The sequence below is a fragment of the Physella acuta genome, unplaced genomic scaffold (genome assembly GCF_028476545.2).
Source record: "Physella acuta isolate Inbredline_101_S28 unplaced genomic scaffold, ASM2847654v3 ptg001101l, whole genome shotgun sequence".
NCBI classification, from domain to species: domain Eukaryota; kingdom Metazoa; phylum Mollusca; class Gastropoda; family Physidae; genus Physella; species Physella acuta.
Window position 1 is genome coordinate 297,364 of NW_026732618.1, and position 27,637 is coordinate 325,000.

At 33.6% G+C, this 27,637-nt stretch overlaps 4 protein-coding genes across 4 annotated transcripts in view; 3 read left to right on the top strand and 1 right to left on the bottom strand.

Annotated features, from left to right (window-relative positions):
• Positions 1-2,133: 2,133 nt before the first annotated feature.
• On the top strand, positions 2,134-11,667 carry LOC131955777 (aconitate hydratase, mitochondrial). Its single transcript, XM_059320033.1, has 21 exons — positions 2,134-2,220; positions 4,116-4,184; positions 4,312-4,391; positions 4,603-4,669; positions 4,808-4,879; positions 4,983-5,102; positions 5,524-5,616; positions 5,767-5,836; positions 6,022-6,110; positions 6,214-6,364; positions 6,498-6,602; positions 6,850-6,941; positions 7,323-7,428; positions 7,598-7,755; positions 7,975-8,233; positions 8,671-8,876; positions 8,964-9,061; positions 9,264-9,357; positions 9,501-9,633; positions 9,792-9,913; positions 10,071-11,667. Exons 1-21 carry the CDS (start codon positions 2,188-2,190, stop codon positions 10,212-10,214), a joined length of 2,361 nt encoding a protein of 786 aa, XP_059176016.1. The 5' UTR covers positions 2,134-2,187; the 3' UTR covers positions 10,215-11,667.
• A 1,238-nt stretch (positions 11,668-12,905) lies between these two features.
• LOC131955779 (uncharacterized) lies at positions 12,906-16,934 on the top strand. Its single transcript, XM_059320035.1, has 2 exons — positions 12,906-13,008; positions 13,912-16,934. Exon 2 carries the CDS (start codon positions 13,926-13,928, stop codon positions 16,932-16,934), a length of 3,009 nt encoding a protein of 1,002 aa, XP_059176018.1. The 5' UTR covers positions 12,906-13,008; positions 13,912-13,925.
• A 2,079-nt stretch (positions 16,935-19,013) lies between these two features.
• Positions 19,014-23,046, top strand: LOC131955781 (uncharacterized). Its single transcript, XM_059320037.1, has one exon. It carries the CDS (start codon positions 19,021-19,023, stop codon positions 20,998-21,000), a length of 1,980 nt encoding a protein of 659 aa, XP_059176020.1. The 5' UTR covers positions 19,014-19,020; the 3' UTR covers positions 21,001-23,046.
• A 71-nt stretch (positions 23,047-23,117) lies between these two features.
• The window catches only part of LOC131955782 (modulator of smoothened protein), a 5,647-nt gene continuing 1,127 nt past the window's right edge, over positions 23,118-27,637 (bottom strand). Inside the window, exons 2-3 of the mRNA XM_059320038.1 lie at positions 25,374-25,589; positions 23,118-25,017 (exon numbers count right to left, since the gene is read on the bottom strand). Of these exons, the coding sequence (XP_059176021.1) occupies positions 24,830-25,017; positions 25,374-25,589 (404 nt within the window). The 3' untranslated portion in view covers positions 23,118-24,829. The remainder of the gene's footprint in view (positions 25,018-25,373; positions 25,590-27,637) is intronic.

Consider the following 27,637-nt stretch of genomic DNA (forward strand, 5'->3'; position numbering starts at 1 on the left):
GTATTAGAAACTGTAAGAAAATCACGGCGCCCCACGTTTTTGATCGCTTATAGTAGAGTGATCGCTTGCATTATTGTGATGTATAGCGTTTATTTTCTACTTTTTAGTTCAATCAGAAAACGTGGGTTTTTTAAAACTTTTTTAATGATTATTATTTTCTACTTTTTAGTCTTTGTTTGTTTGCATTAAAATCTTGCTATCGATTTTATCTTTTCACTTTTTTTTGGGTAAACGAAGACAACTCGTAAAAAGACAACTCGTAAAAAGACAACTCGTAAAAAGACAACTCGTAAAAAGACAACTCGTAAAAAGACAACTCGTAAAAAACACGTTGTGTGAATACGTTACTGACTAGAACACATAGATTTGAACCCGTGTCGAGTGGGATAGCAATCGTGTGCCCAACCACTCGACCATATCGTCTCCCCCAAACTGGCCTACCTCGTGTAAGTTTAAACTCGGTTCAAACTAAATTATCTGTCCCTAAGCCTGTGGTGAAGTGGGATCGTTCGCTTCACTGCGCGCGAGGTACGCGTCGCTCGTTTTTTTTCTAATGGCTAGCAGAGGAGAATTATATATATAGATTATATAGCGGTCTAAAATGCTCAATAAAATGTTTCCATTGATCAATTTAGTAATAATAACAATTGAATATTCAATGGTCATCCAAAAGAAAGCTTCCCTGAAAATTTCAGCGCGCTAGCTAACTGGGAAGTGCCAGAAATTTCGATCGCAAGATTTGATTGGAAAGACAAACACAGAAACACACAGAGAAAGCAAGTTAAAGAAAACGTGGGAAAAAAGCAATGTTAGAAAACGAATTTTATACGTTATTTCGAGTTTTAGAAAAATGTTTTAATAACTTCTAATAGGACTTGATTAAAATACTCTATTTTGACAGAGTTCAGACAAGATTTTAGAAAGATATCGATGTTTAAAAAAAAATTCAACTGCAATTTTGAGGGGGGGGGGGTAGGCTGAGGTCTGACGTCATTTTAGGGGGGGGGGGGGTCTGGCTTTTTGTGACGACGGGTGGCGGAGGGGAGGGGGGAGGTAAAAATCGTCAAAAACGCGTGACGTCACTTATGGATGACCCCTTACGCAGGTATCACTTAGATGTTATTTCTAAATGCGTGAAATTATCATCCTACTGTTCCCTTAATTGTAGGATTGAGCTGCGAGTGGCAAATTTTAAAAGCCTATCTAAAAAGTTCATAAACAATGTTCTGCTGAGTTTTTAGAAAAGATTGGTTTCGGTGTTTCTTCCAGACTTTTTTCTCCGGGGTGGGGGGTGCACTTGAAATTTTCGGGGGGCGGTAGACTTTCTTCGGGGGGGGGGGGGGTGGACACTGTTAAAAGTATATATTTTCTATATAAATTATATAAATTTCATTTCGTTCGGGGGGCGGTAAAAAAATTTCGGGGGGGGGGGGGGGGCGAGCCCCACCCCCCCCCCCCCCAAAGAGATGCCTGGAAGAAACTCTGATTTGGTTTAAAAGCTATAATTAGTGAGATCTATGGCATATAGTATATAGTCTCACCAAATGCATTCAAATAGTCTCTTATCTTTAAAAATGTGCGTTTCCGTCACTTTAAAAAAAATCTAAAACAAATGGGACGTTTTCAAATCCCGATTGACTTCTGCAGACAAGAGATGTTTTATAAATGTAAACATTTTTTATTATCTTGCTCGTGGAAATTTTTTTGAAACACGTGGCATTGCAAACGGGAATTTCCCTCGTCTGTATTTATCTAGATGTCAAGCGTTCTAGTATCGTTTAGAATCTAGTTTATTGTTAGTTTATCTTTTTATGTATATTTTTCTGTCCTATCTTTTTTATACCTCTGTTTTTTTTTTAGGTCAAAATTATTTGCATTTGCTTGCTCTGCAGATTAGGCCCTAAGCCTTTTTCACTCCACTTGCGAAGTCAATGGGTCACATAGGAATAGGAGATGGCATAGCCTAAACATTTTTTTTAAAAACTACAATTTTAAGTATCAGATCTAAAGGTTAATTATCATTTCTGCCCCAACTTTTTTTAATTAGAGGAAATCGTTGATCAAGATCTACATAACGCTTTGCAGACTAGTTTCGTCGTGTCGGTAACTTTTGCTTTACTGTTATTTGCAGCAGTTCGCATTGTTTAGATTGACCTATTTGTACGAAAGATTTGGTTTTAGATTGCAATGGCGTACGTACTGAGATCTTCGGCCCTAAAGGTGAACTGTTATGATTATTGGCAAAATCTGGTATTTTACCAATGTCTCGATAATATTATATTAAATTTAAGAAAACGAATGAGTTTATTATTACATAGATTCTAGTTCTAGAGAATCAAAGGAACAGTTTTGGTTACATTTTTAGTTTTAATCTGCACTGAGTGAAGGTTGATGAAAACTTCAAAAGGTCAACTTTTCGTGATTAGGTCATGGTTGTAAAACCATAATTTTTGTAGTCTTGTCTTAGTTTTTGTTATAATTGGTAGCATCAAACTAGTTACTAGATCTAGATCTAGATTTTCTATATGACATTAATTCTATCTATGAGCCTAGAAAAAAAAATATGTTAGGCCTACCAGTTCAATGAGTGAATAGTGAATGGATTATGAATAAAAAAGTAAAAGACAAAAAAAAAAGTTCATTGTTTGCACTTCTTTGTTCAACACAGACAACATTTGTTGAGTAGAATCTAGATTTCTAGATCTAGTCTAGTAGATTAGTCCTGTACTTTATATTTAGATATAGAACTAGATGTCTTGTCTAATCTAAATTAAAACCTACTAAAAAAATGTTTTTTTAGGTCAGTAAATTTAATTTTAGAGGTTAGGCCTGGCCTATTTGTCGTAAAATTGTCAGATAATCAGAATCATTAGGCCTAATCATAATGTCACAATAAAAATTGGCCATAGGCTAATGGAATGTTCATGAAAATAAAATGGTGTTAAATTATTGATAGTTAAGTACAAAGTACATTAGTAAACTGTAAAAGTAAATATGACTTGTTTAAGTTGTTAATGTCAATGCTAAGACAGTCCTACCATAGTAACCATAGCCATAACCCTAATTTCTGTCCTTAACACTAAACAATTAAACCTGAGATTACTACAGCTCACACCTATTGTATTATTAAATAGCCTAATTAAAAAATAGCACGTAGATAGCCAGCCAATAAAATAGACAGATCTAGGTTAACTGAGCATTTTTTGTCATGGCTTTGTTTTCAGGTATGCCTAATATAAAATTACTTTGACATAAAAAAATAAAGTTCCCTTTTCAAACCTGATAGGGCAAGTGAAGTAGAGTTCACTTGTTTATGTGACCTCGGCATATGAAGAGATAATGTGGTCAGCACTATAGGCCTACCCAGCCGCCTTTACTTTCCCTAACGTGAGTTAGGTACCCATCAGAGTTGGGTGGACTCAGGGACGGTCTACTGACTTGAACCTGGATTCGAACTTGAGACTTATGGGTTAGCAATCCAGCTCTCTACCGCTAGACCACTCCATCCCCTTCACTTTGAAATATGCATATTTTATTATTTAAATTATAATTAGCAAAAACCACGTTTTTTCTTTTGTTCAGCCAAATTTTACTATTAAAAAGTTAAATTTTTTTGTTCATACCATACACTAAGTTACCTATTCTTCTATGGATTATTTGTAACTGTGACACCCCCCCCCCCCCCCCCCCCCCACCACTTTAAAGTTCAGCCACAGGTTTAAGTGTAATGAGGTACTTTAAAAAAACAACTTCATTTCTTTTTTAAAAACAAAACAAAGCAATTGGCTTGGAGTTAGAGTATTGTAGTTAGTATTGTAGCATTATGAAGTATTCAGTGCTTATTTAAATTTGAACACTAATAAAGTACAGTGTGATACAACAAATTATTATTATAATCACCCATTTTTTTCTTGTCCGAAATTTCAATCAACATTTTCAGTGTATGCTGCATGTATGCCTATTAAAAATAAAAAGAAAGCTTATAGAATGTATTGTAGTTGTAGTTCATTTCTGTATTAACTTGATGCCACCTATTTTACATCTTGATTTTAATAAATTTTCATACATTTATGTAATAAGGAATTCTTATTGTTCAATTCTCATTATTCTTTAAGGGTCTCGATGTCCTTGGAAATGGATCTTTTCGTCACTTTCATAAAACAGCTTTTGCTGCAGCAAGCAAGGTACATTATAATTAAAATATCTATTCCTATAACTTTCATTGTTATATTTTCTAATATTTCACTATCTTTTATAGGTCATTTAGCTAAGACTGAAGAGTATTTTTTATCTTAAACATTTTGTTTTCAGACCCCCATGAGCCGTTTTGAGCAAGATAAGTTTATTGACTATGACAAGTTGGATTTCAATGTCAAAACTGTTAAAAACAGGTAGTCAAAAATATCCTTTATAATTTTGAATTATTCATTACTGTATGTTAACTTAAATTTATCTTTTAGAATTGCCATTTGACTTATCTGGTACTTGAAAAAGTTCACCATGTGTTGTGAATTTACTATATTTATTAAAATTTGCACTTATGTCACAAGCTAAGATAAATGACACCATTGAATGCTAAAATTAAGTTTTGTTCCCTGACAGGTTGGGAAGACCGTTGACTTTATCAGAGAAAATTTTGTATGGACATCTTGATGATCCTAAATCTCAGGTAAAGCTGGCATTCACATATATATTTTGATGTCTGTATACATTATTTATTTACTAAAATGTTTCTTTAAGTTCTCATTGCAAATAGTCGTTGGATTTCTAAATTCCTAAACATCATATCACAATTCTACTACTTTAGGATATTAAGAGAGGTGAAAGCTACCTTAAATTACGTCCTGACCGTGTTGCCATGCAAGATGCCACAGCTCAGGTATTCATTTTTTTTCTCACCTGTGAGCAAGCTTTGTAGTTATTAATCAATATTCTGTTTAATTTAGTAAAAATGTATCTAATTTAAATATTTCATGTTTCAGATGGCCATGCTTCAGTTTATATCCAGTGGTCTCCCAAAGGTTGCTGTACCCTCTACGGTTCACTGTGACCATCTTATTGAAGCTCAGTTAGGTGGAGACAAGGATCTCAAAAGAGCCAAGGTAATAATACATTTTTTTAATTGGGCAGGGTTTGACTTTTTTTATAGACATAAAGAAAATTTCTTTTTTGCTAGGTTACTAATTATTAAAAAGAATTAATCATGTGTATTTGGTTTTTGATGTAGCATAAAAGATGACCAATTATACTTATTTGTATGTCAAATCTGTTTTGGTTGAGCAAAGAATACTCTGTTATGTTACAGTGACTTATTCAACACCAGCGTAGAACTTGTTCTTTGCACTCTTTAACTGAGTTGTCAACCTATAAAAAAAAATATGCCACCAACAGGTGTGGGAGACTCAAGTTGTCATCCCATGTATATGGTTGCAAACAAATATTTGAATAAATTAAATGTATTAAATATGATAGTAGATAATTTGTTTTAATACATGAATTTTTTAAAATGTGCTTTTTCAACAGGATATCAACAAAGAAGTTTATGATTTCTTAGCTACGGCCAGTGCCAAATATGGTGTTGGGTTTTGGAAACCAGGCAGTGGCATTATCCATCAGGTTTGTGGTTTCATAATGGCTCTGTAATATAAATAGGGCAGTACTTGTTGTTACTGATTCAAATTAAAATCATGTTTTGTAAGAAAATATTGAAATAGGTAAATTGCATAACTTGAAAGCTTGGTTGAATGTATTTGTTTTCTGTTTTAGATTGTTCTAGAAAACTATGGCTTTCCTGGTGTTTTGTTGATCGGTACAGACAGTCACACCCCTAATGGAGGTAAGTCTTGTTAATTATATATATATATATATATATATATATATATATATATATATATATATATATATATATATATATATATATATATATATATATATATATATTATACATTGCCTACAAGCTTGATACTAGGCTGTGTGTATTGAGATTTTTCCAACAGTGATTATCACATTCTCTTATTTCAGGTGGCCTGGGAGGTCTCTGTATAGGAGTGGGTGGAGCTGATGCTGTTGATGTGATGGCTAATATTCCATGGGAGCTCAAGTGTCCAAAAGTAGTTACATTTGTTACATTTCTTCACCAGTTTTCAAATGTAATTTCTGTTTTACAAAAGGCAGCTGGTTTCAAATAATGTTTTTAATCCATTTTGTGCTTAGGTAATTGGTGTCAAACTGACAGGAAAGTTGTCTGGCTGGACGTCTCCTAAAGATGTTATCTTAAAAGTAGCTGGGATACTCACTGTTAAAGGAGGAACCGGCGCTATTGTTGAGTACTTTGGTCCGGGTGTAGACTCCATCTCATGCACTGGTAAATAGTTATTGCTGTGGAGTTTAATTAAACTATTTATTTAAATATATTTTTTAACAGGCACATGATCACGACTTTTGATTCCTATTGAAATACGTTGACTGATATTTTACCCACCTCTTTTTAAACCCAGGAATGGGAACAATTTGCAACATGGGAGCTGAGATTGGTGCTACGACCTCAGTGTTTCCTTACAACCACAGAATGCAAGACTACTTGAAAGCCACCAACAGAGAATGTAAGCTACTGAAGTGGTTAAGATGTTGTTTGTAACTTATGGTGTAAATAATTTTGTTTATGAAGTATAATTTTTCATTTCTGCCTTTTAAAAAAAATTCGTAATTTTTTATATTGTCAATGTGCTTTTTAGAATGTTGATGTAATTTTAGCAAATAATTAAACTAAGTATAATAATTACTGTAAGATAAACATATTTTGCTGAATTATTTAAAGAATCTCTCTACTAATGATTCTTATTTTCTCAGCTATTGCCAGCCTTGCAAACGAGTACAAAGGTCTCCTATCAGCAGATCCTAATGCACAATATGATCAAGTTATTGAAATTAATCTTAGTGAGGTAATTATGCTGTTGTTTCTGTTTAAAACTTCGTATTGATATTTTTGGCATTTTTAAAAAGAATTGGTGGAATGATGATAGTTGGCTACATAAATATCAATGATGCCTTCATGCACATTTTATTTGTCACTTTAGCATTCAGTGGACTAAATCTTACTGCAAGTATTCTGAGGGAAAGACTAGCTTTATGGTTGGAGTTGGTTCTTAGGGTTTAGAAACTTTTGATGCTTTTGTTTTGTTTGTTAAATGTTGGATTTGTGCACAAAGAAACTTTTCATTTTAGAGCCTTATTTTTTGTTACAAACTACCTGATTGCACAAATGATTTCTGTACATTTGATTAATAACTTAATTGACTGGTTAAAACTTGTATTATATGCAGTTGGAGCCACATGTAAATGGGCCATTCACTCCAGATCTTGCACATCCAATTAGTAAACTGGGCCAGGTTGCTAAGGAGAAAGGTTGGCCAACAGAGGTCAAAGTTGGTAAGTTGTCTAACCATGGCTTGGTAACACATGTGATAAAATATTTTAAGGATTTGTTTTTATCTGAAATTTGTTAGTGTTTCTCTTGAAATGTATCAACTTAAGGGAATAGTTTGGAAATAAATTTCTTTTAAAAAAATGAGCTCATATTCTAACATTTTACTTTTAGGTTTGATTGGCAGCTGTACAAACAGCAGCTATGAGGACATGGGTCGATCTGTGAGTATAGCCAAGCAAGCTTTAGCTCATGGTGTTAAAGCTAAAGCAGCCTTCACAATTACCCCTGGCTCTGAACAGATCAGAGCTACCATTGAAAGAGATGGCTATGTAAGTGCTACAATTTTAAACTTGCTGGTGTTTTCTTTGTTTTTGTATTTTTTTTTTTTGTGTAGTTGAAATTGATAGCAGTATGTCGCAGTATACATTTAGTTTAGGCAATATTGTATTTCAAATAGTATTTTATTTTTACACTTTTGAAATGGGTTATTTCCAGAAATATTTTTGATTTTACATTGTCAGTAAGTTGTTTTAAAATAATATTTTTAGGCTAAAGTTTTACGTGACATTGGCGGTGTTGTACTAGCCAATGCCTGTGGACCATGTATAGGGCAATGGGACAGGCAGGATGTGAAGAAAGGAGTGAAGAACACAATTGTTTCATCCTACAACCGTAACTTTACTGGCAGAAATGATGCCAACCCAGCCACACACGCCTTTGTAACATCACCAGAACTGGTGACAGCTCTTGCTATTGCTGGGGACTTGTCCTTCAATCCATTGACAGATGAGCTCACAGGATCAGATGGTGAGTGGTTTTTATTCTCTACATCATTTTATATTTAATGTTAAACTTTTATTTTAAGGAATATCAATTTTGATCATCTCATATTTTATAATGTAGGTGAGAAGTTTACACTTGTATTTCATATCTGTTTTGGTTGAGCAAAGAATACTCTGTTATGTTACAGTGACTTATTCAACACCAGCGTAGAACTTGTTCTTTGCACTCTTTAACTGAGTTGTCAACCTATATAAAAAAATATGCCACCAACAGGTGTGGGAGACTCAAGTTGTCATCCCATGTATATGGTTGCAAACAAATATATGCAATATATTATGTATTGAACATGAGGGTAGATGATTTGAATTAATTAATTATTCTGTGTATAATTTTTTACTTTATGTAAAACTTTTATTGTGAGGTATACCAATGTTGATAACCTTGTATTTTTTATTATGTAGGTAAGAAGTTTAAACTAGAAAGTCCTAGTGGTGATGAATTACCTAGAGCAGGATTTGATCCTGGTGAGGATACATATCAAGCTCCCCCTAAGGACAGCAGCAGTGTTAAAGTAGTAGTAGCACCAGACAGCAAGCGCCTGCAACTTTTATCACCTTTTGACAAATGGGATGGCAAAGATATGAATGATTTGGTTATTCTTATTAAGGTCAGACTTAGTTTTCACATTTATTTTTATTAGAATGTTAAAAATCTAAGTATTGCTTTTACAAAAAATTTATCCTAATTTTGACAGGCAAAGGGTAAATGTACAACTGACCATATCAGTGCTGCTGGACAGTGGTTGAAATACAGAGGTCATCTGGACAATATTTCCAATAATTTACTTATTGGGTGAGTAAATTGCTTATTTTTCTGTTCCATTACATAATTTGTTAATATTATCTGTTAAACAGGCATTGAAAGTTTACAATGGCTAAGATTGAATGTAATTTTCAGACAAAATGTTTTTTTACAAGTCTGTTTCCAATGTATATTCAAAGACTCTTGTCTTGCATACAATGCTCCAGATCTGATTCTGTGTTTTTTGTTTCAGTGCTGTTAACATTGAGAACAATGAACTCAACAAAGTGACCAATCAGCTTACAGGAGAGACAGGCGCTGTACCAGACACTGCCAGATATTACAAGGTATTTTTAATGTACAATTTTGTTTGCTTCTTTTTTTTTTTAAAGATTTCTTTGTGAGTTTAAGTTTGCGTTGTTGGGATTTAATCTGTGTTAAAATTTGTATTAGAAAATCATACATCCACAATTTCAAACAATTTCCACAGTCCAAGAAACAAGGATGGGTTGTGATTGGAGATGAAAATTATGGAGAGGGAAGCAGTAGAGAACATGCTGCCCTTGAGCCCAGGCATCTTGGAGGTAGAGCCATCATTGTGAAGAGCTTTGCTCGTATACATGGTAAGTCTTGTCTTACATCTGTCTTTTCAGACAGGTTTATTTTTTATGGGTGGAGATTTGTTGTGTTTTTAACTTTGTATGCCTTATTGTTTTAGAGACCAATTTAAAGGGTGGAGATTTGTTGACTGTTTGTAACTTTGTATGCCTTATTTTTTTAGAGACCAATTTGAAGAAACAAGGAATGTTGCCTCTGACCTTTGCTGACCCTGCAGACTATGACAAAATTCAACCATCAGATAGAATTTCTTTAGTTGGTCTTAAAAATATTGCTCCTGGAAAGGTAAGGCTCATACTTTTGGAAACAATTAGAAGTCTAGTTCAGGATCTAAATAGTTCAAATATTTGGAATAAACTTCTTGGAAGCTACATTTTTAAAACGTATGAACGATTTTCTTTTATCCAAATTAAATCTGTAAAACTGTACCATTGTTTTTCAGCCAGTGGAATGTCATATCAAACACAAAGATGGTAAAGTGGATAAAATCCAACTGAAGCACACATTGAATGAAGGCCAGATACTGTGGTTTAAAGCAGGAAGTGCTCTCAACAGGATGGCTGAAGTTGCCAAAACGGCTCAGTAATACAGATCACCCAACTACCTAAGTTTTAAAAATAATGTAGTGAGTTGTATAAGTAAGATCTCAACCGGGTAAAGGGACATACAAGTATTTAAACAGATTGTGAAGGTCCACATCAATGCTGAAGTACCTGATCAACTGATTCATAGTTTTTAAAAATGTATTAACTTTTATAATTGTTTACATTAGACAGCCTAATTCAAAAGCTATATTTAGTTTTTAAAACTGACAACGAAGACTGTTAGGTGTTTTTTTTTATCTGCCATATTTAGAGGGGCTTGTTGATTAGACAAGGACATGTTTTGCCAATGAAATATAGAATTAAATAGGCTATTTAGTTTAGTGAAAATGTATTCATTTTCCCTTTTTTAAAATTTAATTTTTGTATCCATTTAAGTATATGTTTGACTTTAATACATGTTGTATGCCATCAATATGAGTACCATTAGGTATGCTGATTGCAATCCATGCACTTTACGTGTGTTTTGATAGTGGTTACTAAATGAATAACAAGCATTACCTGAGGGCTTTAATTGTATATAAATGATTGTACTTATCAAATTGTTACTTTGAAAAAGTAAATTCAAATAATCATCAGCATAATCAATCATTTTTAGTGAACTTTATGTTAGTCATTCATTAAGCTGTGTCATCTACATGATGGCACAACTTATTTTCTGATAGCCCACAGTATTGTCAAAGCTAGTCCAACAGAACTAAAATATTTAAAGCTCTTCTGCATGCCTCTCCCTGCTTAACATAGACCAAAAGCTAGGCACTATAACTCTGTTGTTTTATAGATGTACATATACATGCTCCTGGCTTATAAACATAATAATATCAGAGAATATTGTAGCATCCTCATGTCTCTGGTGGTGTACACACGTTTGCAGTGGTTTGTTTCAAAAAGCTTAGGAAAAAAATTGTATATTGTCTTGTAGAAGTGTAAGTATAAGAAAAATATCCGGTGAAAGTGATTTTTTTTTTTTGCTTTGTGAAGTTATAATATGATCTGAGATTAATGGTTGATTGGTTTTGTGATTGCATTGAATTTCTGATGACTAATCTCATTTCTGATTACTTAATAATTTGTGCTTTGGTAACTGGGATGTGCATCTTTATATTACAAGGAAAGCCATTACTGGTAATAATTACAATCAGCGTGATTCACACACACACACAGAAACATTTGGACTGTTGACCAGTTGGTTTGACTGTCTACATTCTGTTTATTAAACTTGTTTTAATGCATATAAGCAGGTAGTTCAAACTTTTGTCTGTGTAATTCAAGATTATAGTATATAAATCCAAACATAATAGTTTAATTGTTTACATTTTTATTTTTCTCTCTGTTGTATGTTTGCAGCTAGTGCTATATGGGTAATGAAATGAATATTTGGATTTTTTAAATCAAATTAAAACAAATATAGAATAAAGTACCTGTGATAAGATTTTATTTGACTTTTGGTTTGTTAAGAGTGTTTTTATTTTGTTCAATACATACCTAAAGGAGATTTAAACTTGAAGTAGATTGTTTTGGTCCAACACAGTTGTCTGGGTTGTGATGTTTACACCAACATATAACTTAACATGCTGTAATCACAGTAGCATTACTACATACAATGTATCTCAAGATTCTATCCTTGTTTTTAAGCACACCATGACTATAACCCTAGCCAACATTTTAGGTTATTTTAAATCCATTTTCTGCAATAAAGTGTGTACAGTACATTCATTCAACTCTACTTCACCTGTTTAATAACTTAGATACTGATATGCACTTTAATTTTTCTTAACAATAAATCAGAAGTACGGAGTAGGTGTTTTATAAGTCAACACTTGATAACAGATTTGTTTAGTTGTTTTATAAATTTTATCTGGTAACTGACCAACAGTGATCCAGCTTGTTACTAATTGCAAAATGACTGGCTTAGATCAAAGTCCAGGTGACCACATTTCAACAGTGACAAAAAAAAAACAAAATAGAAAGAATATTAAATGGCAGATAGCTCTCTTGTGGCTCCACAGAAACATAAATAAATAAAGTTCCTTTTTTTTTAAGCTGAGGGTCCATGGGGCAAGTAAAGTAGAGTTCACCTGTCTGTGATCTCGGCACTATGCCCAACCGCCTTTACGTGTTAGGTACTCATCAGAGCTGGGTGGACTCAGTGACGTTCTACTGACTTGAACCCGGATTCGACTTTCGGGTTAGCGGTCTAGCAATCTACCACTAGGCCACGCATCTCCGCATAAAAAATTACTTTTAAAATTAAAAAAAAAAGTGTCGCCACATTTTCTAACCCCTCACATCGTCTCAAAAATCCTAACCGTCCTTTTTTTTATTTATCCCCACCACCACAATCGGCATGTGGAGACAGTAAAACTTACTATCGCTAATTTGCTAATGGAACATAATCCCTAAAACTTTAAATGTTTCAATCAGAAGTTTATTAAATACAACTTTAAGGCTAAGCTACATTCTCAACCTTATAGTAATTATTATAGACTATAGAGACCTAGTAACATGAATGAATACATTTTGTAGCCGCTGGAATTTCCGATTGTATAAATAGTAGGTCAGAGCTATTTTTAGAACTCTTGCCTCACTGCTTGCAATAGACCTCATTTGATTTTAAAGATCTATAAAAAGTAGATTCTAAATATAGAATCTGTGTCACATTTCTATTGATATTTTGAAATAAATGTTAGCAGGGTAGAAATTTCTCGGCACTTTAAACTTGTAGGTTCGTTTATTCTTAACCAGTGAGTGCAGGTATTGATCTACATTGCAAGAACGGTATGTGACTATTTTATTAAAAATTCTGTTTTCTTTTAAATAAATACTGATTGATCTTGCAGGTACTATGATGTCAGATGTAGGCTAGATATCTGTGGTGTAGTGTATTTCCGTTATAGATCTAGATCTAATAGGTACTTGTTCCGAAGTGTTCCACTGCTTATCGAAGCATTACGATCCTGTTCCTAACCCTAACCCTGTATTTTGTTTACACACATTTCATTGTGCTTCGGTTCACAATTCTAGCGATTGTGTAGGCCTAAATAGCCGAGTGCTGGGAGCAGAGTTTCTTTCAGGCATATCTTCGGAGAGCGTCTATTCTGTCTCCCCCCCCCCCCCCTACCCCCACTGAACAAAAAAAAAAAATTATATATAGAAAATTATAGGCCTATTTTCACCGGTATTCATCCCTCATCGGAAATTTTGTGTCCCCTCTCCCCCCCCACCCCCCCCCCCCCCCCCTCTTTCCCCTCTCCAACAGACAAAACGGCATGAAAGAAAACTTGTCTGTGAAAAAGAGACATAAATCCATGACGAAGTAGAATCCCTTTGCAAAAGAGAGCATCCTACTTTAAAATTTCCCCCATTAACATTATTGGAACAAATTCCAGCAATAACGGGGGGGGGGGGGGGGGGGGGGGGGGAAGGGTAGATACTAAACTCATTAATATATTAAAATAAATGGAAAGATTCGAGAAAAAGTTCAATCAAATTATAAAGTTTGAAAATCAAAGTCAATTATCTAAGATGATTAGTGAAAGGATAAAAAAAAGTGTTTTTAGTAGATCATATTAATTTATATTAGAAATTTACTATAATTTGTAAATTACGGTATATGATATTTTTCTTTTAAATAAATAAGTAAATAAGTCTGTAATTGTTTTCTTTCTCAAATCCAAACAGTAAATTTAAAAAAAATGGTGCTTAAAAAGTCGAACTCTCGACTGAATTCTGGAGCAACCCAAAGAGTGTCCAGAGGTGGCGTTATTTTCGCTGAACCAATAACTATGACCATGGAGAATGTGATCGCCTTTACAGTACCACCTATACAGCCAAAAAATGAAAAACTAGAAGAGAATGTATCGAAATGTTTGGAGAAAATATGGAACTATATTCAATGGGAGGGACCCGGTCTGCCACGAATTCAGATTTCAAATTATAATAGCGCTGTTTTCTACACATTGAATAAAGACAAAAGATGGCTCCTGCCAGCTAGGATAGACACCATGATGTCAGACATTGACTTTCTACAGAAAATTCCCGAATATTTCAATTTAAGGATGGTCAAGAGGAAAGACATTCCAAACAGAAGCTATAGAAAACCCCATTTATCTGAAACAAAGGATGCTTTTAAAATACTTGCACAGCGCGCCCAAGAGGGAGTAGGAAATCAGGAGAAAAAATCTAGAAAGAGACTTACATACCATGGACGAGGTGTCCAAAGACCCCACGAGTACCAAAGGAAACCTCACAAAGAACGAAACCGAGTTCATACGCCATTTCCCGATAACGTGAAGGCTGAACTTGATATCGGAGTCGTCCTACCCTATCACGTCGATGCCAGGAGTGCCTACAACTATAATTATGACCTTAGATACGGCGGTTATGGTAATTTACGCCACAATCCAAAGTCATTTTTTAAAACAAAAAGTTACGTCAATGGACAAAAAGAATGTTTTAAGGGTTTTACGAAAGCTGACATGAAAGAAGACACGATTGAAACTTTAATGGAACTGCACGGAGAATGTGAAGAATACATGGATTACTGTGATACAGACTGTTGTCATTCTCTCCATGTATACTCTAAGGGATGCAATAAAGACTTAGCTCAAGAAGTTTATCTTTGTGATTTGATTGTAGACAATAAAAAGAAAACAAAACGACAAAGGAAAAGGAAAGAAAAGATAGATGTGCAAATGTTTTACAAAGACTGGTGCAACCAACAAAGCGACAAAGTTTTTACAGAAAAAAATTGGAGGAGTGAACATAACTTAAAACAAAGTTCTAGACATAATCTTCAAGATGATCAGCTTAATCATTCATTTGAAATCATTTCATCTGAGGAAGCTGCTTACGATTTGGACGTAGAACAACCCAATAAATCTCATAGTTTGGTAGATGAGTTTAACAGTGGCAACGTGCAATTTGACCTAAGTTTTGTGAATGTTGACCTGGTGGAAGAAACTTTGTTTTCTTGTGAAAATGAATTAGACCAACAGCAACTCAGTGAAAGTGGAGTGGTTGATGTCTGTCTTGGTAACAGTTATCCCCCGTGCTTTGTTGTCAAGTTCAGTGGCGAAAACGATGAGACAAAAGAATGGTATCTCGTTGGGAAAAAATCTGGCCATCCTAATTCGTCATGGCTGATATCCATACAGTGCCAGGACAATTTAGAAATAAATGCCAAATGTAGACAAAGAATTTCAGAACAGCTGGGATGTAGATTAACGTTTCAAAATCTAATCTATTTAGTTTCTGCTTTGAAATATGATGTTTTTGGCGAACATTCCTGTTTAACCACAAACAAAAAACTAGGCCATGCCACTTCTTCAAACTTTATCTGGCAACTCCTACCACAAACAAGAACCATTAGTACACACACCACCACAGACGCGGTTTCTCTGTTACAACAGCAACTAGAATACAAAGGCGACCCTGAACAATTGTTTCTGACATCTCTAATTAAAACCAAAGCGGAGGTAATCCAGACAAGTGACTGTACCACCTGTTGTCTCCCCTATACACCTGACAATCCAGCACTGATGTTGTCCTGTGGACATGCATTCTGTGTGAGCTGCTGGCGTACTCATCTATTCTACAACAACAGACATGGCACCAGTTATCTACCCTGTATGATCACTAACTGCAGTTGCCAAATGGACCTTGTAACTTTGAAATCAATTCTGCCTTTTTCAGTTGTAACTAAATGGTCGAATCAAGCAAGAGACAATTTAATTGATTCCAATCCTAAATGTAACTGGTGCCCTGAAAAGGACTGCCAAAAATTTGCTATTTCCACATCTTTTCCACTAAAGACACAATTTGGTTTTCCAGTTAGTTGCGGCTGTTCACACAACTGGTGTGGGAACTGTCAAAAAACACCTCACTGGCCCACATCATGTGACCAGATGTCTGCATATAACAAACTTCTGGAGAAAACCGGCGCGCAGTTGAAGTTTGGTCAAGCAGTGTTCAGGATCAAGTTAAAACACTGCCCTCAATGTGAGAACCCAATAGAAAAAAATGGCGGCTGCCCTTCAATGGTGTGTAGAGCGTGCTCGTTCAATTTTTGCTGGCAGTGCTTGCGAGACACACAAACACATAATATCTTCGCCTGCAAGGATTCGTCTGAAAGCTACAAGACTCACAGTTTAGCAAACGACCTAGTCAGTGACCTTCCAATAAAATATTTCACCACCTGTCTGGAATTGCACAAATTCTCTTCACATATCAAACTATTAGAAAAATGGCTTCAAAATATTTTACAAATGAAGGCGGTCACCGTCAAGTTCCCCACATCAGTTCTTTGTGTTAGTGACAACAAAAGCATGTTGGACTTGACCAAATCATTAGCTGAAGAAAGTTTTTATTTCTTAGAACATGCCTCAACATTTATGGAAATGTTTTACGTTTTGTTGTCTTTCGCAGCAGTAGATAAAAGAAAGTTTTGTAAAATAACAGCAGTAAGCCTGCACAAAATGTCCAGACTAGAGTTTATAAACAAAAGATTAGAGAACTATGTGATGGGGAAAACTCTGCCACAGATCAGTAAATCTGTCAGATCAATTGAAATCCTCTTAAAAGCTGGGGAAAATGCTATATCAGAACTTGTTCAATTGGCACCACTGTTGCAGAACATTTCTAAAGATGTTAAGGCTGAAACTATAGGAGAATTAGAGCCATTAAAATATTTAAGATACAAATAAATTGATTGAACTGGAACTATAGTTTTATTTTTAAAATGTACCGGATTTCAGAAGCCGAAAAGCTTCAACATTAAATCTTTTGATGCTGTTGTTTGTAGCACAATAAAAAACTAACTTCGTACACCCTGTTAAGATATTATTATATGACATTTTAAGCTTATGTAAACATTTTTAATAAAGATCTAACAATTGATTAATGCTCATTAATTTAATTTGTGTTTTGGTATGTGTGATGTACATCTTTGTTAGGCAGTGGAAATCGGCGTTAATACTAAATTATTACAGTCTGCGTGGCGATAAGTTCAGGCAAACTTTGTAGAAAAACTGATGAGGTGAACAGAAGATTGGTACATGGATTTCAGACTGTCAGTCTTTCCCCCCTTTAAAACTTGCTTTATTGTATTTTAGTGCAATTGTTCTTCATCTAACTTTAAACACAAATAAAATACTGTTGGTTACAAAACAAATACAATCTTTACGCCATTACTTCAATTAATTAAAAACAATTATCACTGGAGACAATTAGGAAAACTAGTATAATAAATATGGGTTATAACTGGAGAAAGTTGGAGAAACTAGCACAAGAAATATGGGCTACCACTGGGGACAGTTGGAAAAACAACTAGTATAAGAAAAATGGTTTACCATTGAGGACAGTTGGAGAAACTAGCACAAGAAAGATGGGTTACCACTGGGAACAAATGAAGAAACTAGCACAACGAAGATGGGTTACCACGGGGACAGTTGGAGAAACAACTAGTATAAGGAAGATGGGCTACCCCTGGGGACAGTTGGGAAAACTAAGGACTGAGTTGCCAGGAAGGCTCTTGTGAGTTGCCAATGTTGTATTGGGAAGGTTTGTTATAGACTCATTGTTCAGTTGGCCCAATAAGCTTATTGGATGCTGTTTTTTTTATTTTATTTTTATTTTCGAAAGTTTTATTCAATGAGATACCTCACTTCCACAACGTTAGGATGCTACTTTATCTAAGTAAGGAAATTATAAATCGGACAATTTACAAATGTTTTTAAACATGGGATTCAATAATCGATTTTTAAAAGGTTGTCATTGGGAATTCCAAATAAATAAATGGTAGAGCCATTTTATGTTCTATTGCACAACTGCTGGCAAGCCTGAGCGACGTCTTTTGAAAATCAATTTCAGCGCGCTAATTATAGAATCTGTGTAATAATGTTTATGTTGTTTGGGGATAGCTGAAGTACCACAGCAGTGGTTGTTGGACACTGCACTTCTACATTCGTTTGGCCCTGCACCTCAAAAACTGTACGTAACAATTATTTCTTTTAGATAATTTATTATGGCTGAAAAACACCTTATTTGTTTAGAGGTGATAAACACTTCTTTAAACTGCCAATCGTTGGCTCTTATCGTTAAGCTTATCAAAGATGACCCAAAAGATAGCACCAACAACTGACTTTAACTTTTGCTTAGATTAATTTGGGAGAGGGGAGGAGGTTTTTAAACAAATTTCAGTCAGTTTTCAATTTTATTTCTATATATTTAGAACCTTATTATTTTTAAGGGTTTTGTATTCATAAACTTTTTTTCCCAAATGTTTGTATTTTCGATTTAAAATTTAAAAAAAATGAAATAAAATAGCCATATTATATATATATATATATATATATATATATATATATATATATATATATATATATATATATATATATATATATATATATATATATATATATATATATATATATATATATATATATATTCGCTTTAAATGTAGTCGACACTATATACAACTAAAATATTTGCTTTAAATCTCAAACGGGAGCTTGGGAATTAACTAAAAATGGACAATTATCTGCCCTTTATTAACGTCAGTGGACGCTTCTCATGCGTAGAATCACCCCAAAAAGCAATACTTAACAGCTGTCAGCTAGCTGATATATCAAGCGATCGCTAGTACATAATCCTGTGGTGTTCGAGAGCTGTTCAAAGATCACTAAGGACACATTTGTTATTTGTCTTACTTTTGGCGTAAATAGTATTGTATTGATATAAAATATGTGATATGCAGTACATTTTTTATCACTCCAAACAGTCAACATCAAAATGGTGCTGAAAAAATCGAACTCAGGACTGAATTCTGGAGGCACCCAACGATTGGCCAGAGGTGGCCAGGCTTGCAATACACAGAGGCCAATGATCATGGAGAATGTGATCGCCATTTCTGTACCACCGATAAAGCCAAGAGATGAAAAATTAGAAGAGAATGTATCGAAATGTTTGGAGAAAATCTGGAACTACATTCAATGGAAGGGACCTGGTCTGCCACAGATTCAGTGTTCAAAGTGTGAGGGCAGTGTTTTCTACTCCATGAATAAAGCCAAGAGATGGCTCCTACCAGCAGCACTAGACACCATGATGACAGATTTTGACTTCCTACGGGAAGTTAACGAGAACTTAAACGTAGCTGTAATACAGAGTAAAGATATTCCGAACGGAACTTCTTATAAACATGCTATGGTAGATAAAAAATATTCTTGGAAAATACTTGCACAGTCGACTCAAGAGTGTGAACAAAATCAGGAGAAAAAATCTAGAAAGAGATTTACATATCATGGGCGAGGTGTCCAACGACAACATCACTTCCTAAGGAAACATCCCATAGAAAAACCAAAACGAGGTGATACGTCTCTTCCTGAGAGCGTGAAGGCTGAACTTGATATCAACGTTTATCTACCGTATCACGTCGATGCAAGAAGTGCTTACAATTTTAATTACGAGCATAAATTTTTGCACTTTGGTCATTTACGCCACAATAAAAAATCCTTTTTTAAAACAAAAGGTTACGTCAATGGACTAAAAGAGTATTGTAAGGGTTATACAAAAGCTGAAATGAAAGAAGACACGATTGAAACTTTAACGGAACTGCGCGGGGAATGTGAAGATTACATGGTTTACTGTGATAAAGGCTATTATTATTTTTTTCAAGCATATTTTAAGGGACGTAAGAAAGATTTTGCACGAGAATTTGATATTAGTGATTTGATTGTAGACAGTAAAAAGAAAACAAGACGACGAAAGAAAAAGAAACAAAGGCTAGATTTGAAAATGTTTTACAAAGACTGGTTGGTTCACGCTGATATCTCTGAAGTTGTTGCGGAAAAAAATTGGAGGAGTGAACAAAGTTTAAAGCAAAGTTCTACACAAAATCTTCAAGATGATCAGCTTAATCATTCATTTGAAATCATTTCATCTGAGGAAGCAGCTTTCTTGGACGTAGAAAAAACAAATAAATTTCATAGTTTGTCAGATGAGTTTAAAAGTGGCACCATGGAATTTGACAGCAGTTTTGTGAATGTTGATCTCGTGGAAGAAACTTTGTTTTCTTGTGAAAATGAATTAGACCAACAACAACTCCGTGAAAGTGGAGTGGTTGATGTCTGTCTTGGTAACAGTTATCCCCCGTGCTTTGTTGTCAAGTTCAGTGGCGAAAACGATGAGACAAAAGAATGGTATCTCGTTGGGAAAAAATCTGGCCATCCTAATTCGTCATGGCTGATATCCATACAGTGCCAGGACAATTTAAAAATAAATGCCAAATTTAGACAAAGAATGTCAGAACAGCTGGAGTGTAGATTAGCGTTTCAAAATCTAATCTATTTAGTTTCTGGTTTGAAAAATAATGTTGTTGGCGAACCTGTCTGTTTAACCACGAACAAAAAACTAGACCATGCCGCACCTTCAAACTTTATCTGGCAACTCTTACCACAAACAAGAACCATTAGTACTCACACCATCACAGAAGCGGTTTCTCTGTTACAACAGCAACCAGAACACAAGGGCGATCCTGAACAATTGTTTCTGACATCTCTCATTAAAACCAAAGCGGAGGTAATCAAGACAAGTGACTGTACCACCTGTTGTCTCCCCTATACACCTGACAACCCTGCACTGATGTTGTCCTGCGGACATGCATTCTGTGTGAGCTGCTGGCGTACTCACCTCTACTACAATAACAGGCATGGCACCAGTTATCTACCCTGTATGATCACTAGCTGCAGTGCCAAATGGACCTTGTTACTTTGAAATCAAGTCTACCTTTTTCAGTTGTAACTAAATGGTCAAATCAAGCAAGAGACAATTTAATTGATTCAAATCCTAAATGTAACTGGTGCCCTGAAAAGGACTGCCAAAAATTTGCTATTTCCACATCTTTTCCCTTAAAGACACAATTTGGTTTTCCAGTTAGCTGCGGCTGTTCACACACCTGGTGTGGAAACTGTCAAAAAACACCTCACTGGCCGACATCATGTGACCAGATGTCTGCATATAACAAACTTCTGGAGAAAACTGGCGCGCAGTTGAAGTTTGGTCAAGCAGTGTTCAATATCAAGTTAAAACACTGCCCCAAGTGTAAAACCCCAATAGCAAAAAATTATCATAGATGTTATTCTCCATATCTGTCGTGTGGCGTATGCACATTCAAATTCTGCTGGGAATGTTTAAGAGACAAAGAAACACATACAGGTACATTTTCAGAATGCACTAATAAAGCAAAACGTTTAACTAACTATACATTATCCAACATTCTTATCAGTGATCTTCCAATCAAATATTTCACTGCTTGTTTGGAAATGCACAAATTCTCTTCAAATATCAAACTATTAGAAAAATGGCTTCAAAGTATTTTACAAATGAAGGCAGTCACAGTGAAGTTCCCGGCATCAGTTCTTTGTGTTAGTGACAACAAAAGCATGTTGGACTTGACCAAATCATTAGCTGAAGAAAGTTTTTATTTCTTAGAACATGTCTCAACATTTATGGAAATGTTTTACGTTTTGTTGTCTTTCGCAGCAGTAATTAAAAGAAAGTTTTGTAAAATAACAGCAGTAAGCCTGCACAAAATGTCCAGACTAGAGTTTATAAACAAAAGGTTAGAGAACTATGTGATGGGGAAAACTCTACCACAGATTAGTAAATCTGTCAGATCAATTGAAATCCTCTTAAAAGCTGGGGAAAATGTTGTATCAGAACTTGTTCAATTGGCACCACTGTTGCAGAACATTTCTAAAGATGTTAAGGCTGAAACTATAGGAGACCTGGATCCAATCAAATATTTAAGATACAAATGAATTTTTGAACTTAAAGAGATTATCTCATTTAAGGTATCAAATTTTAATTTGTGATAACAAGATTTTTGAAACCATAATTTTTTTTATTTTATAAAAAAGGATTTTACATATTAACATTAAAGAATAAAGACTGACCAATATTCAATATTATAATTGAATTTGGTGATAGAAAACAAGTGTCTACTTCAGTAAACCATGCAATCCACAAGGTTGAACTTCAAAATAATAAAAAAAATATTTGAAAGACATTGGATAAGCTAATTAAACATAGATACTCATTATTTCATTTTAAATGTCTACCGAAACAAAAATAAACTTTATTGGTGTAGAAACACTTCATCAGATTATAGAATAATCTATTTTGCGATCATAAATGTTATTTAATATAATCCTTTTCATTAATTTGTTAATTCATTATATGAATTATTCATTTAATTTTTTTTAATTTATGTAAATTAAGGTTGTTTTTTTCTTCAAAATTTTTACTGAACCAACTGTACAAAATAATAATGAGTTTAGTGTTGTGACTGTAGTACTTCTATGACTGGTAAGGGACAATCTAAACGAGCTGCAGTAAATCATGTGGGGTTTATGGGGGTTTACTAATTTACATTGCCATTTCCATGACATAGTGCTGTTTTCAATCTTGATTTTTTTTTTGTGGCTGATTTTTCTTCAAATTTTGACCAGGATTTCATAAAACATGTATCTTAATAGTTTTTAAATTCTTTTATATTGTTATATTATTACATTGTTGTTTTTTTTTCTTTTTTCCACAAAATGAGTGTCACTGATAAAAAGTCAAGTATTTCATTTATTTCATATTACTGCTGTTCTAAAAAAACTGACAAAAAAACAACACATAACTTAGAGATGGATAAATAAAGTTATGAGTGATGTAAATTCAAGATTACTTCCCTTTAAATTATTTTTAAAAAAAATCTAAAATGGAACATATTTGATGTTGTGAGCTTATTAAAATTAATATTTTTAAAACTGATCATCATGCATCATTAATGGTTTGAAACTGAAACTATTTGAGTTAAAGTGCATTTACTGACATACATTTTTAAAATTAGACATGAATTTTAGTATTATATAAAGGTACAATATAATGTTTCTTACTTAAGAACATGTAAAAGTGATATTTCATTTAAAAAATTGATTTTATGTATTTAATTTAATTAAAACTATGACTTGGCTTTTAAACCAAACAAATATGGAAATATAAATATGTTGACATCTTTAGTGACAAACATTGCACACTAAACCAAAACAGTTTAACAGTTGGCTTTCCTTCTGTGTTCACAAAACCAAACTGATGCACTAACAGTGTCATACATTTTTCACAACAGTAATGAAGGAATCATAACAATAAAATTATCTCAATATAAATAAAATTTGTATTTGCAGTGGTCAAATATGTGAGAAATTCTTATCAAAGTTATATTTAACATTTCAAGTAGACAAATACAATTATGCCTACACAACGATATAGATTCACAATATTCAGCATTTTATTAAAAAAATAGAAAATGCCACAAATAACATAACAAGTTAATATCATTCTATTAATATACACATTTACAAAAAAAAAGGTTTATTTGTACACATTTACAAATAATCAAATTAATTACATGTTGTACAGAAAATACAAAATAAACTGTAAATTTTGATAGACAATAAAAAATTTTTTTTGCACTATTACAACAGAAACTGAAAGTTAAGTTAAATGCATATAAAAACTGACCTAACACACAACATCTGTCAAAACATGAATGAAAACAAATCCCCTTATAGAATGGCACAGTAGAGTAAAAGCATTCAAACAGTGCAACTCAGGGGAGGAAATGAAAGAGGTAATTATTGTTTTTTTCTGCTAATCTTTAAGTTAAAGATAAAAAATAATCTAGACCTTTACAACTAGGCTCTTGGCAAGGCCTAAAATAGTGTAAGAAATATTCAAGGACAAAAAAACGTATAACTGCCATAATGAAATTAATAAGGTGCGTATTTTCAATTTTTTTCCTTAGGTTAGCTCTATATAGAAGAGCTTACTTTCAAAATATTGTATTTGCCTTTGAAAAACCACTTCAATGTTTTGCTTGAGGTCTTTGGCCAAAGTTCTAATGATATTTAGCTAATTTTCTATGGGTTTTTTTTAATATTGAGCATCAAGTGAGATTCTCATTATTAAATCGGTTATATATTTTCACTTAAATAGGATTTTGCAATTAGCAAAATATTTACTTTCTTATTATTTCCACAAAACAATTTGCTTATGCAAATGAAAAAATACAAACACGAATTAAGAATCATGAAAAAAAACATCATGACAGACCAGATTCTTCTCTACACTGCATTGAACAATGTTTAAAGTGTGGCACACAAAGCCAGGTACATTATATTGGATGATACACAATCATCAAGGGATTCTCAATGTGTATTCCAGGAACTGTCACACATTTCCACAATGATAGCATAAAGCTTAATCCAGGACATATGAGTAGAAAGAGACAGACTGTTAAGTACTTTTAATACTGAAGAAGACCAGTCTTTAAAAAACACAACTGTGGCTATTAGAAGTGTGGCAAGCAAACCTTGCTAGCAAAGAGTTGAGACTACTGTATCAGAAGTGTGGCAAGCAAACTTTGCTGGCAAAGAGTTGAGACTACTGTATCAGAAGTGCGGCAAGCAAACCTTGCTGGCAAAGAGTTGAGAGACTACTGTATCAGAAGTGCGGCAAGCAAACCTTGCTGGCAAAGAGTTGAGAGACTACTGTATCAGAAGTGCGGCAAGCAAACCTTGCTGGCAAAGAGTTGAGAGACTACTGTAATCCACAGGGCCAGAACAAAAAAAATGTAGGAGATCCCCACCCTGTAGTTGTTTGGTAGCTGGTAGGCTTCTCCACCTATCTGATCCATGTCAAACCCAATTGGAAAAATTACAGCCGCCAAACAGAACAGGATCACTGAAATTAGAAAATGAAATAAGTTTTAAGTAACCTTCAATTTTTAACTGTATATAATAGCCTGCAAGATTGGACGGTAGAGCACACTGCTGCTAACTAGCCTAGAGTTCAAATCCCTGCTTTGTGTCTGTAGGACATCCATGAGTCCACCCAGCTCTTAAGGGAGAAGGGCAAAGTGCTGACCACACTATCCGTTTATATGTTGAGGTCTCATAAACATATGAACTTATCTGCCACAAGGCAAATTATTATAATTATCACAATAATATTTTTATGATCATTATAATATTATCATTATATAATATCATTTTATTATAATGATATAATACATGTAATATGATAAAAGTGGAACCTACTTGCAACAAAGCCTAGCCATCGTGCAAATTTCATAACACGGTACTCCCAGTATGAGAAAGCCAGCAGAACAATTGTGATGGTGATACAGATAATGCCAAGCACTATGCAAATAAATGTCAGCAGCCACTCCCCTCGTACAGGACTGGGCATAAAACAGATAGAAGGTCGTCCATAAATTGTTAAACACGTCTTCAAAAGTCCGATATTTGTGTCACCTAGACATGAAACATTTAAAAAATCATGTTACACACCCCATAACACTTTCCCACTTACATAAATGTCATGTGCTTCATATTTCAACATATTTTGTAAACTATTAGCTCAGTGATGACATGTATTATTTATAAATCTCAACCGCTATGAAAAATTATAAAAGTACATACTTTTAAATTTAAGGTCTGAAAGAAAACTAAACTAAACTATACACTATCATAAGATACACACAGATTTCATTTTTTAATAATCCAAGAATATTTAGTTTTTTTCTAAATTTATATATAAATTTATATACATTTTGTTCTTTAGTTTTTCATAACAAAAATTTAAAAAATTAATCATGATGCATGTTGGTAATAATTATAATAAATTTGCAGGGCCTAATAAAAAATAAAATAATAGATTGGGTATTGTAATATTTTAAGATCAAAGTTGTATTAACAAGGGAAATAATTAGGTTTGCAGATAAATTTAGTGTATTTGGAATGTTAAGAGCTAGCTACCTACAGTAGTGGTTTATTACAGCAAGCAGTTGGATAAATAAAAAATAGTAAATAATAGTTGTCTATCATCCTGATTTTATCAATAAAACAAATGAATTTTCCCCCTTTGCAAAAGGGGGGGGGGGGATGATAAGTAGTTTTGATAAAAGCTATGTTGAAATAAAATTAGTTTTACTTGTAGGGCAAAACAGAGGTTTAAATAGTAATTCAGACTTACTAAAAATAGGAGAAGAAAAAGAATTCTGTTAAAGAACTGGCTCTCTAGTATTCATTTAGTATTCCTCTAACCACTGTCAAAAAGTGAACTCTCCAAAAAATACAAAAAAATACATGAGTTAGGTTGTACTACTACAACAATATGAGGTTCAGTGTTATGGCTAAGATATGAATTGTGTTGTAAGAATGGGGTTATTCTTAATGTTAGCAAATTTACTAGCAATTTATTAGCAAAGTTTATACCAGTCATCTGATACAACTTATGAAGAAGATTCTATTAATATGATATTGCAGAACACTGGTATGAAACACACTTTTTATTTAATTTATGTTTTTGTTAAATTTCTTCACATTATTTGGCTTAAATGGAATATAAGTAAGAGTTAAACAAAACTCGCTAATGCATTCCTTCTTTTAACATAAATTTGCATTTGTTTATTATGAATATGTAGATACATTTTTCTCAATTCAAACTTAAGTGTAAAGTGTGGGCCAGAATGTTCTTTATCGTGTGTTATATAATGGATACATTTCATACAATATACACTACAGCAAACATCATTAACAATTTTGAGATTATTTTTACAATTATATTTTATGAACAATTTAGTTGCGTATTAACCAAAATTGGAATAGGCCTAATGTTAACATATTATTAATGAAACATCTTTTTTACAACAGCATGTGATTATTATGTAGACCTTTTGAATTAAAAAAAAAACAACTCTTATAAAAATTTGGGTATCATAGAAATTATCTGGTTATTGGTTGTATTTATATTTTCAGTTACCTAAGTTTTTAAATGGGTTGACTCCCCTAGATTAATTCTATTTATTGTTTAAATATGAGAGTCATTTATAGTAAATCATCACCTTTGTGATAATGGTAAGGAAAATACAATGGATTTAGCAATATTCGACTAGGATATCAGCCTGTAAGGTGAGTCAGATTATTTCTAAACAAATTGAATCTTTTAATCTTTGCAAACATGTGTTTAGTGGTAGATCTAGTACATTTTAACACTAGTCAAGTCTTTTAAAGAACATGTCATTATTGTTACATTATTGAACATTGGAAATTAACACATATGCTAAATAAATAAGATCCCTAATCAGACACTGATAGCAACTGTGTCTGACAATGTACTATTCTTAAATGAGTGTGTCAGGGTGTTTCTAGAATGTATTGTTACTACTGTTTCAGACAATGGACTATTCTAAAACAAATGTGTTAGGGTGTTTGTAGTCTGTATTGTTACTATTGTTATCTTAGGTTTAGATTAGGATTAAAAATAGGGTTAGGGGTATGGGAGGACTCAGGCTTGGGTT

Bases quoted from the DNA above. Each gene is read 5' to 3' on its own strand.
- LOC131955777 (XM_059320033.1), top strand. From the start codon at position 2,188: ATGGCGTACGTACTGAGATCTTCGGCCCTAAAG. The intron at 6,365-6,497 runs GTAAATAGTTAT...TTTTAAACCCAG, and splicing joins AGACTCCATCTCATGCACTG to GAATGGGAACAATTTGCAAC. The intron at 6,603-6,849 runs GTAAGCTACTGA...TTATTTTCTCAG, and splicing joins GAAAGCCACCAACAGAGAAT to CTATTGCCAGCCTTGCAAAC.
- LOC131955779 (XM_059320035.1), top strand. From the start codon at position 13,926: ATGGTGCTTAAAAAGTCGAACTCTCGACTGAATTCTGGAGCAACCCAA.
- LOC131955781 (XM_059320037.1), top strand. From the start codon at position 19,021: ATGGTGCTGAAAAAATCGAACTCAGGACTGAATTCTGGAGGCACCCAA.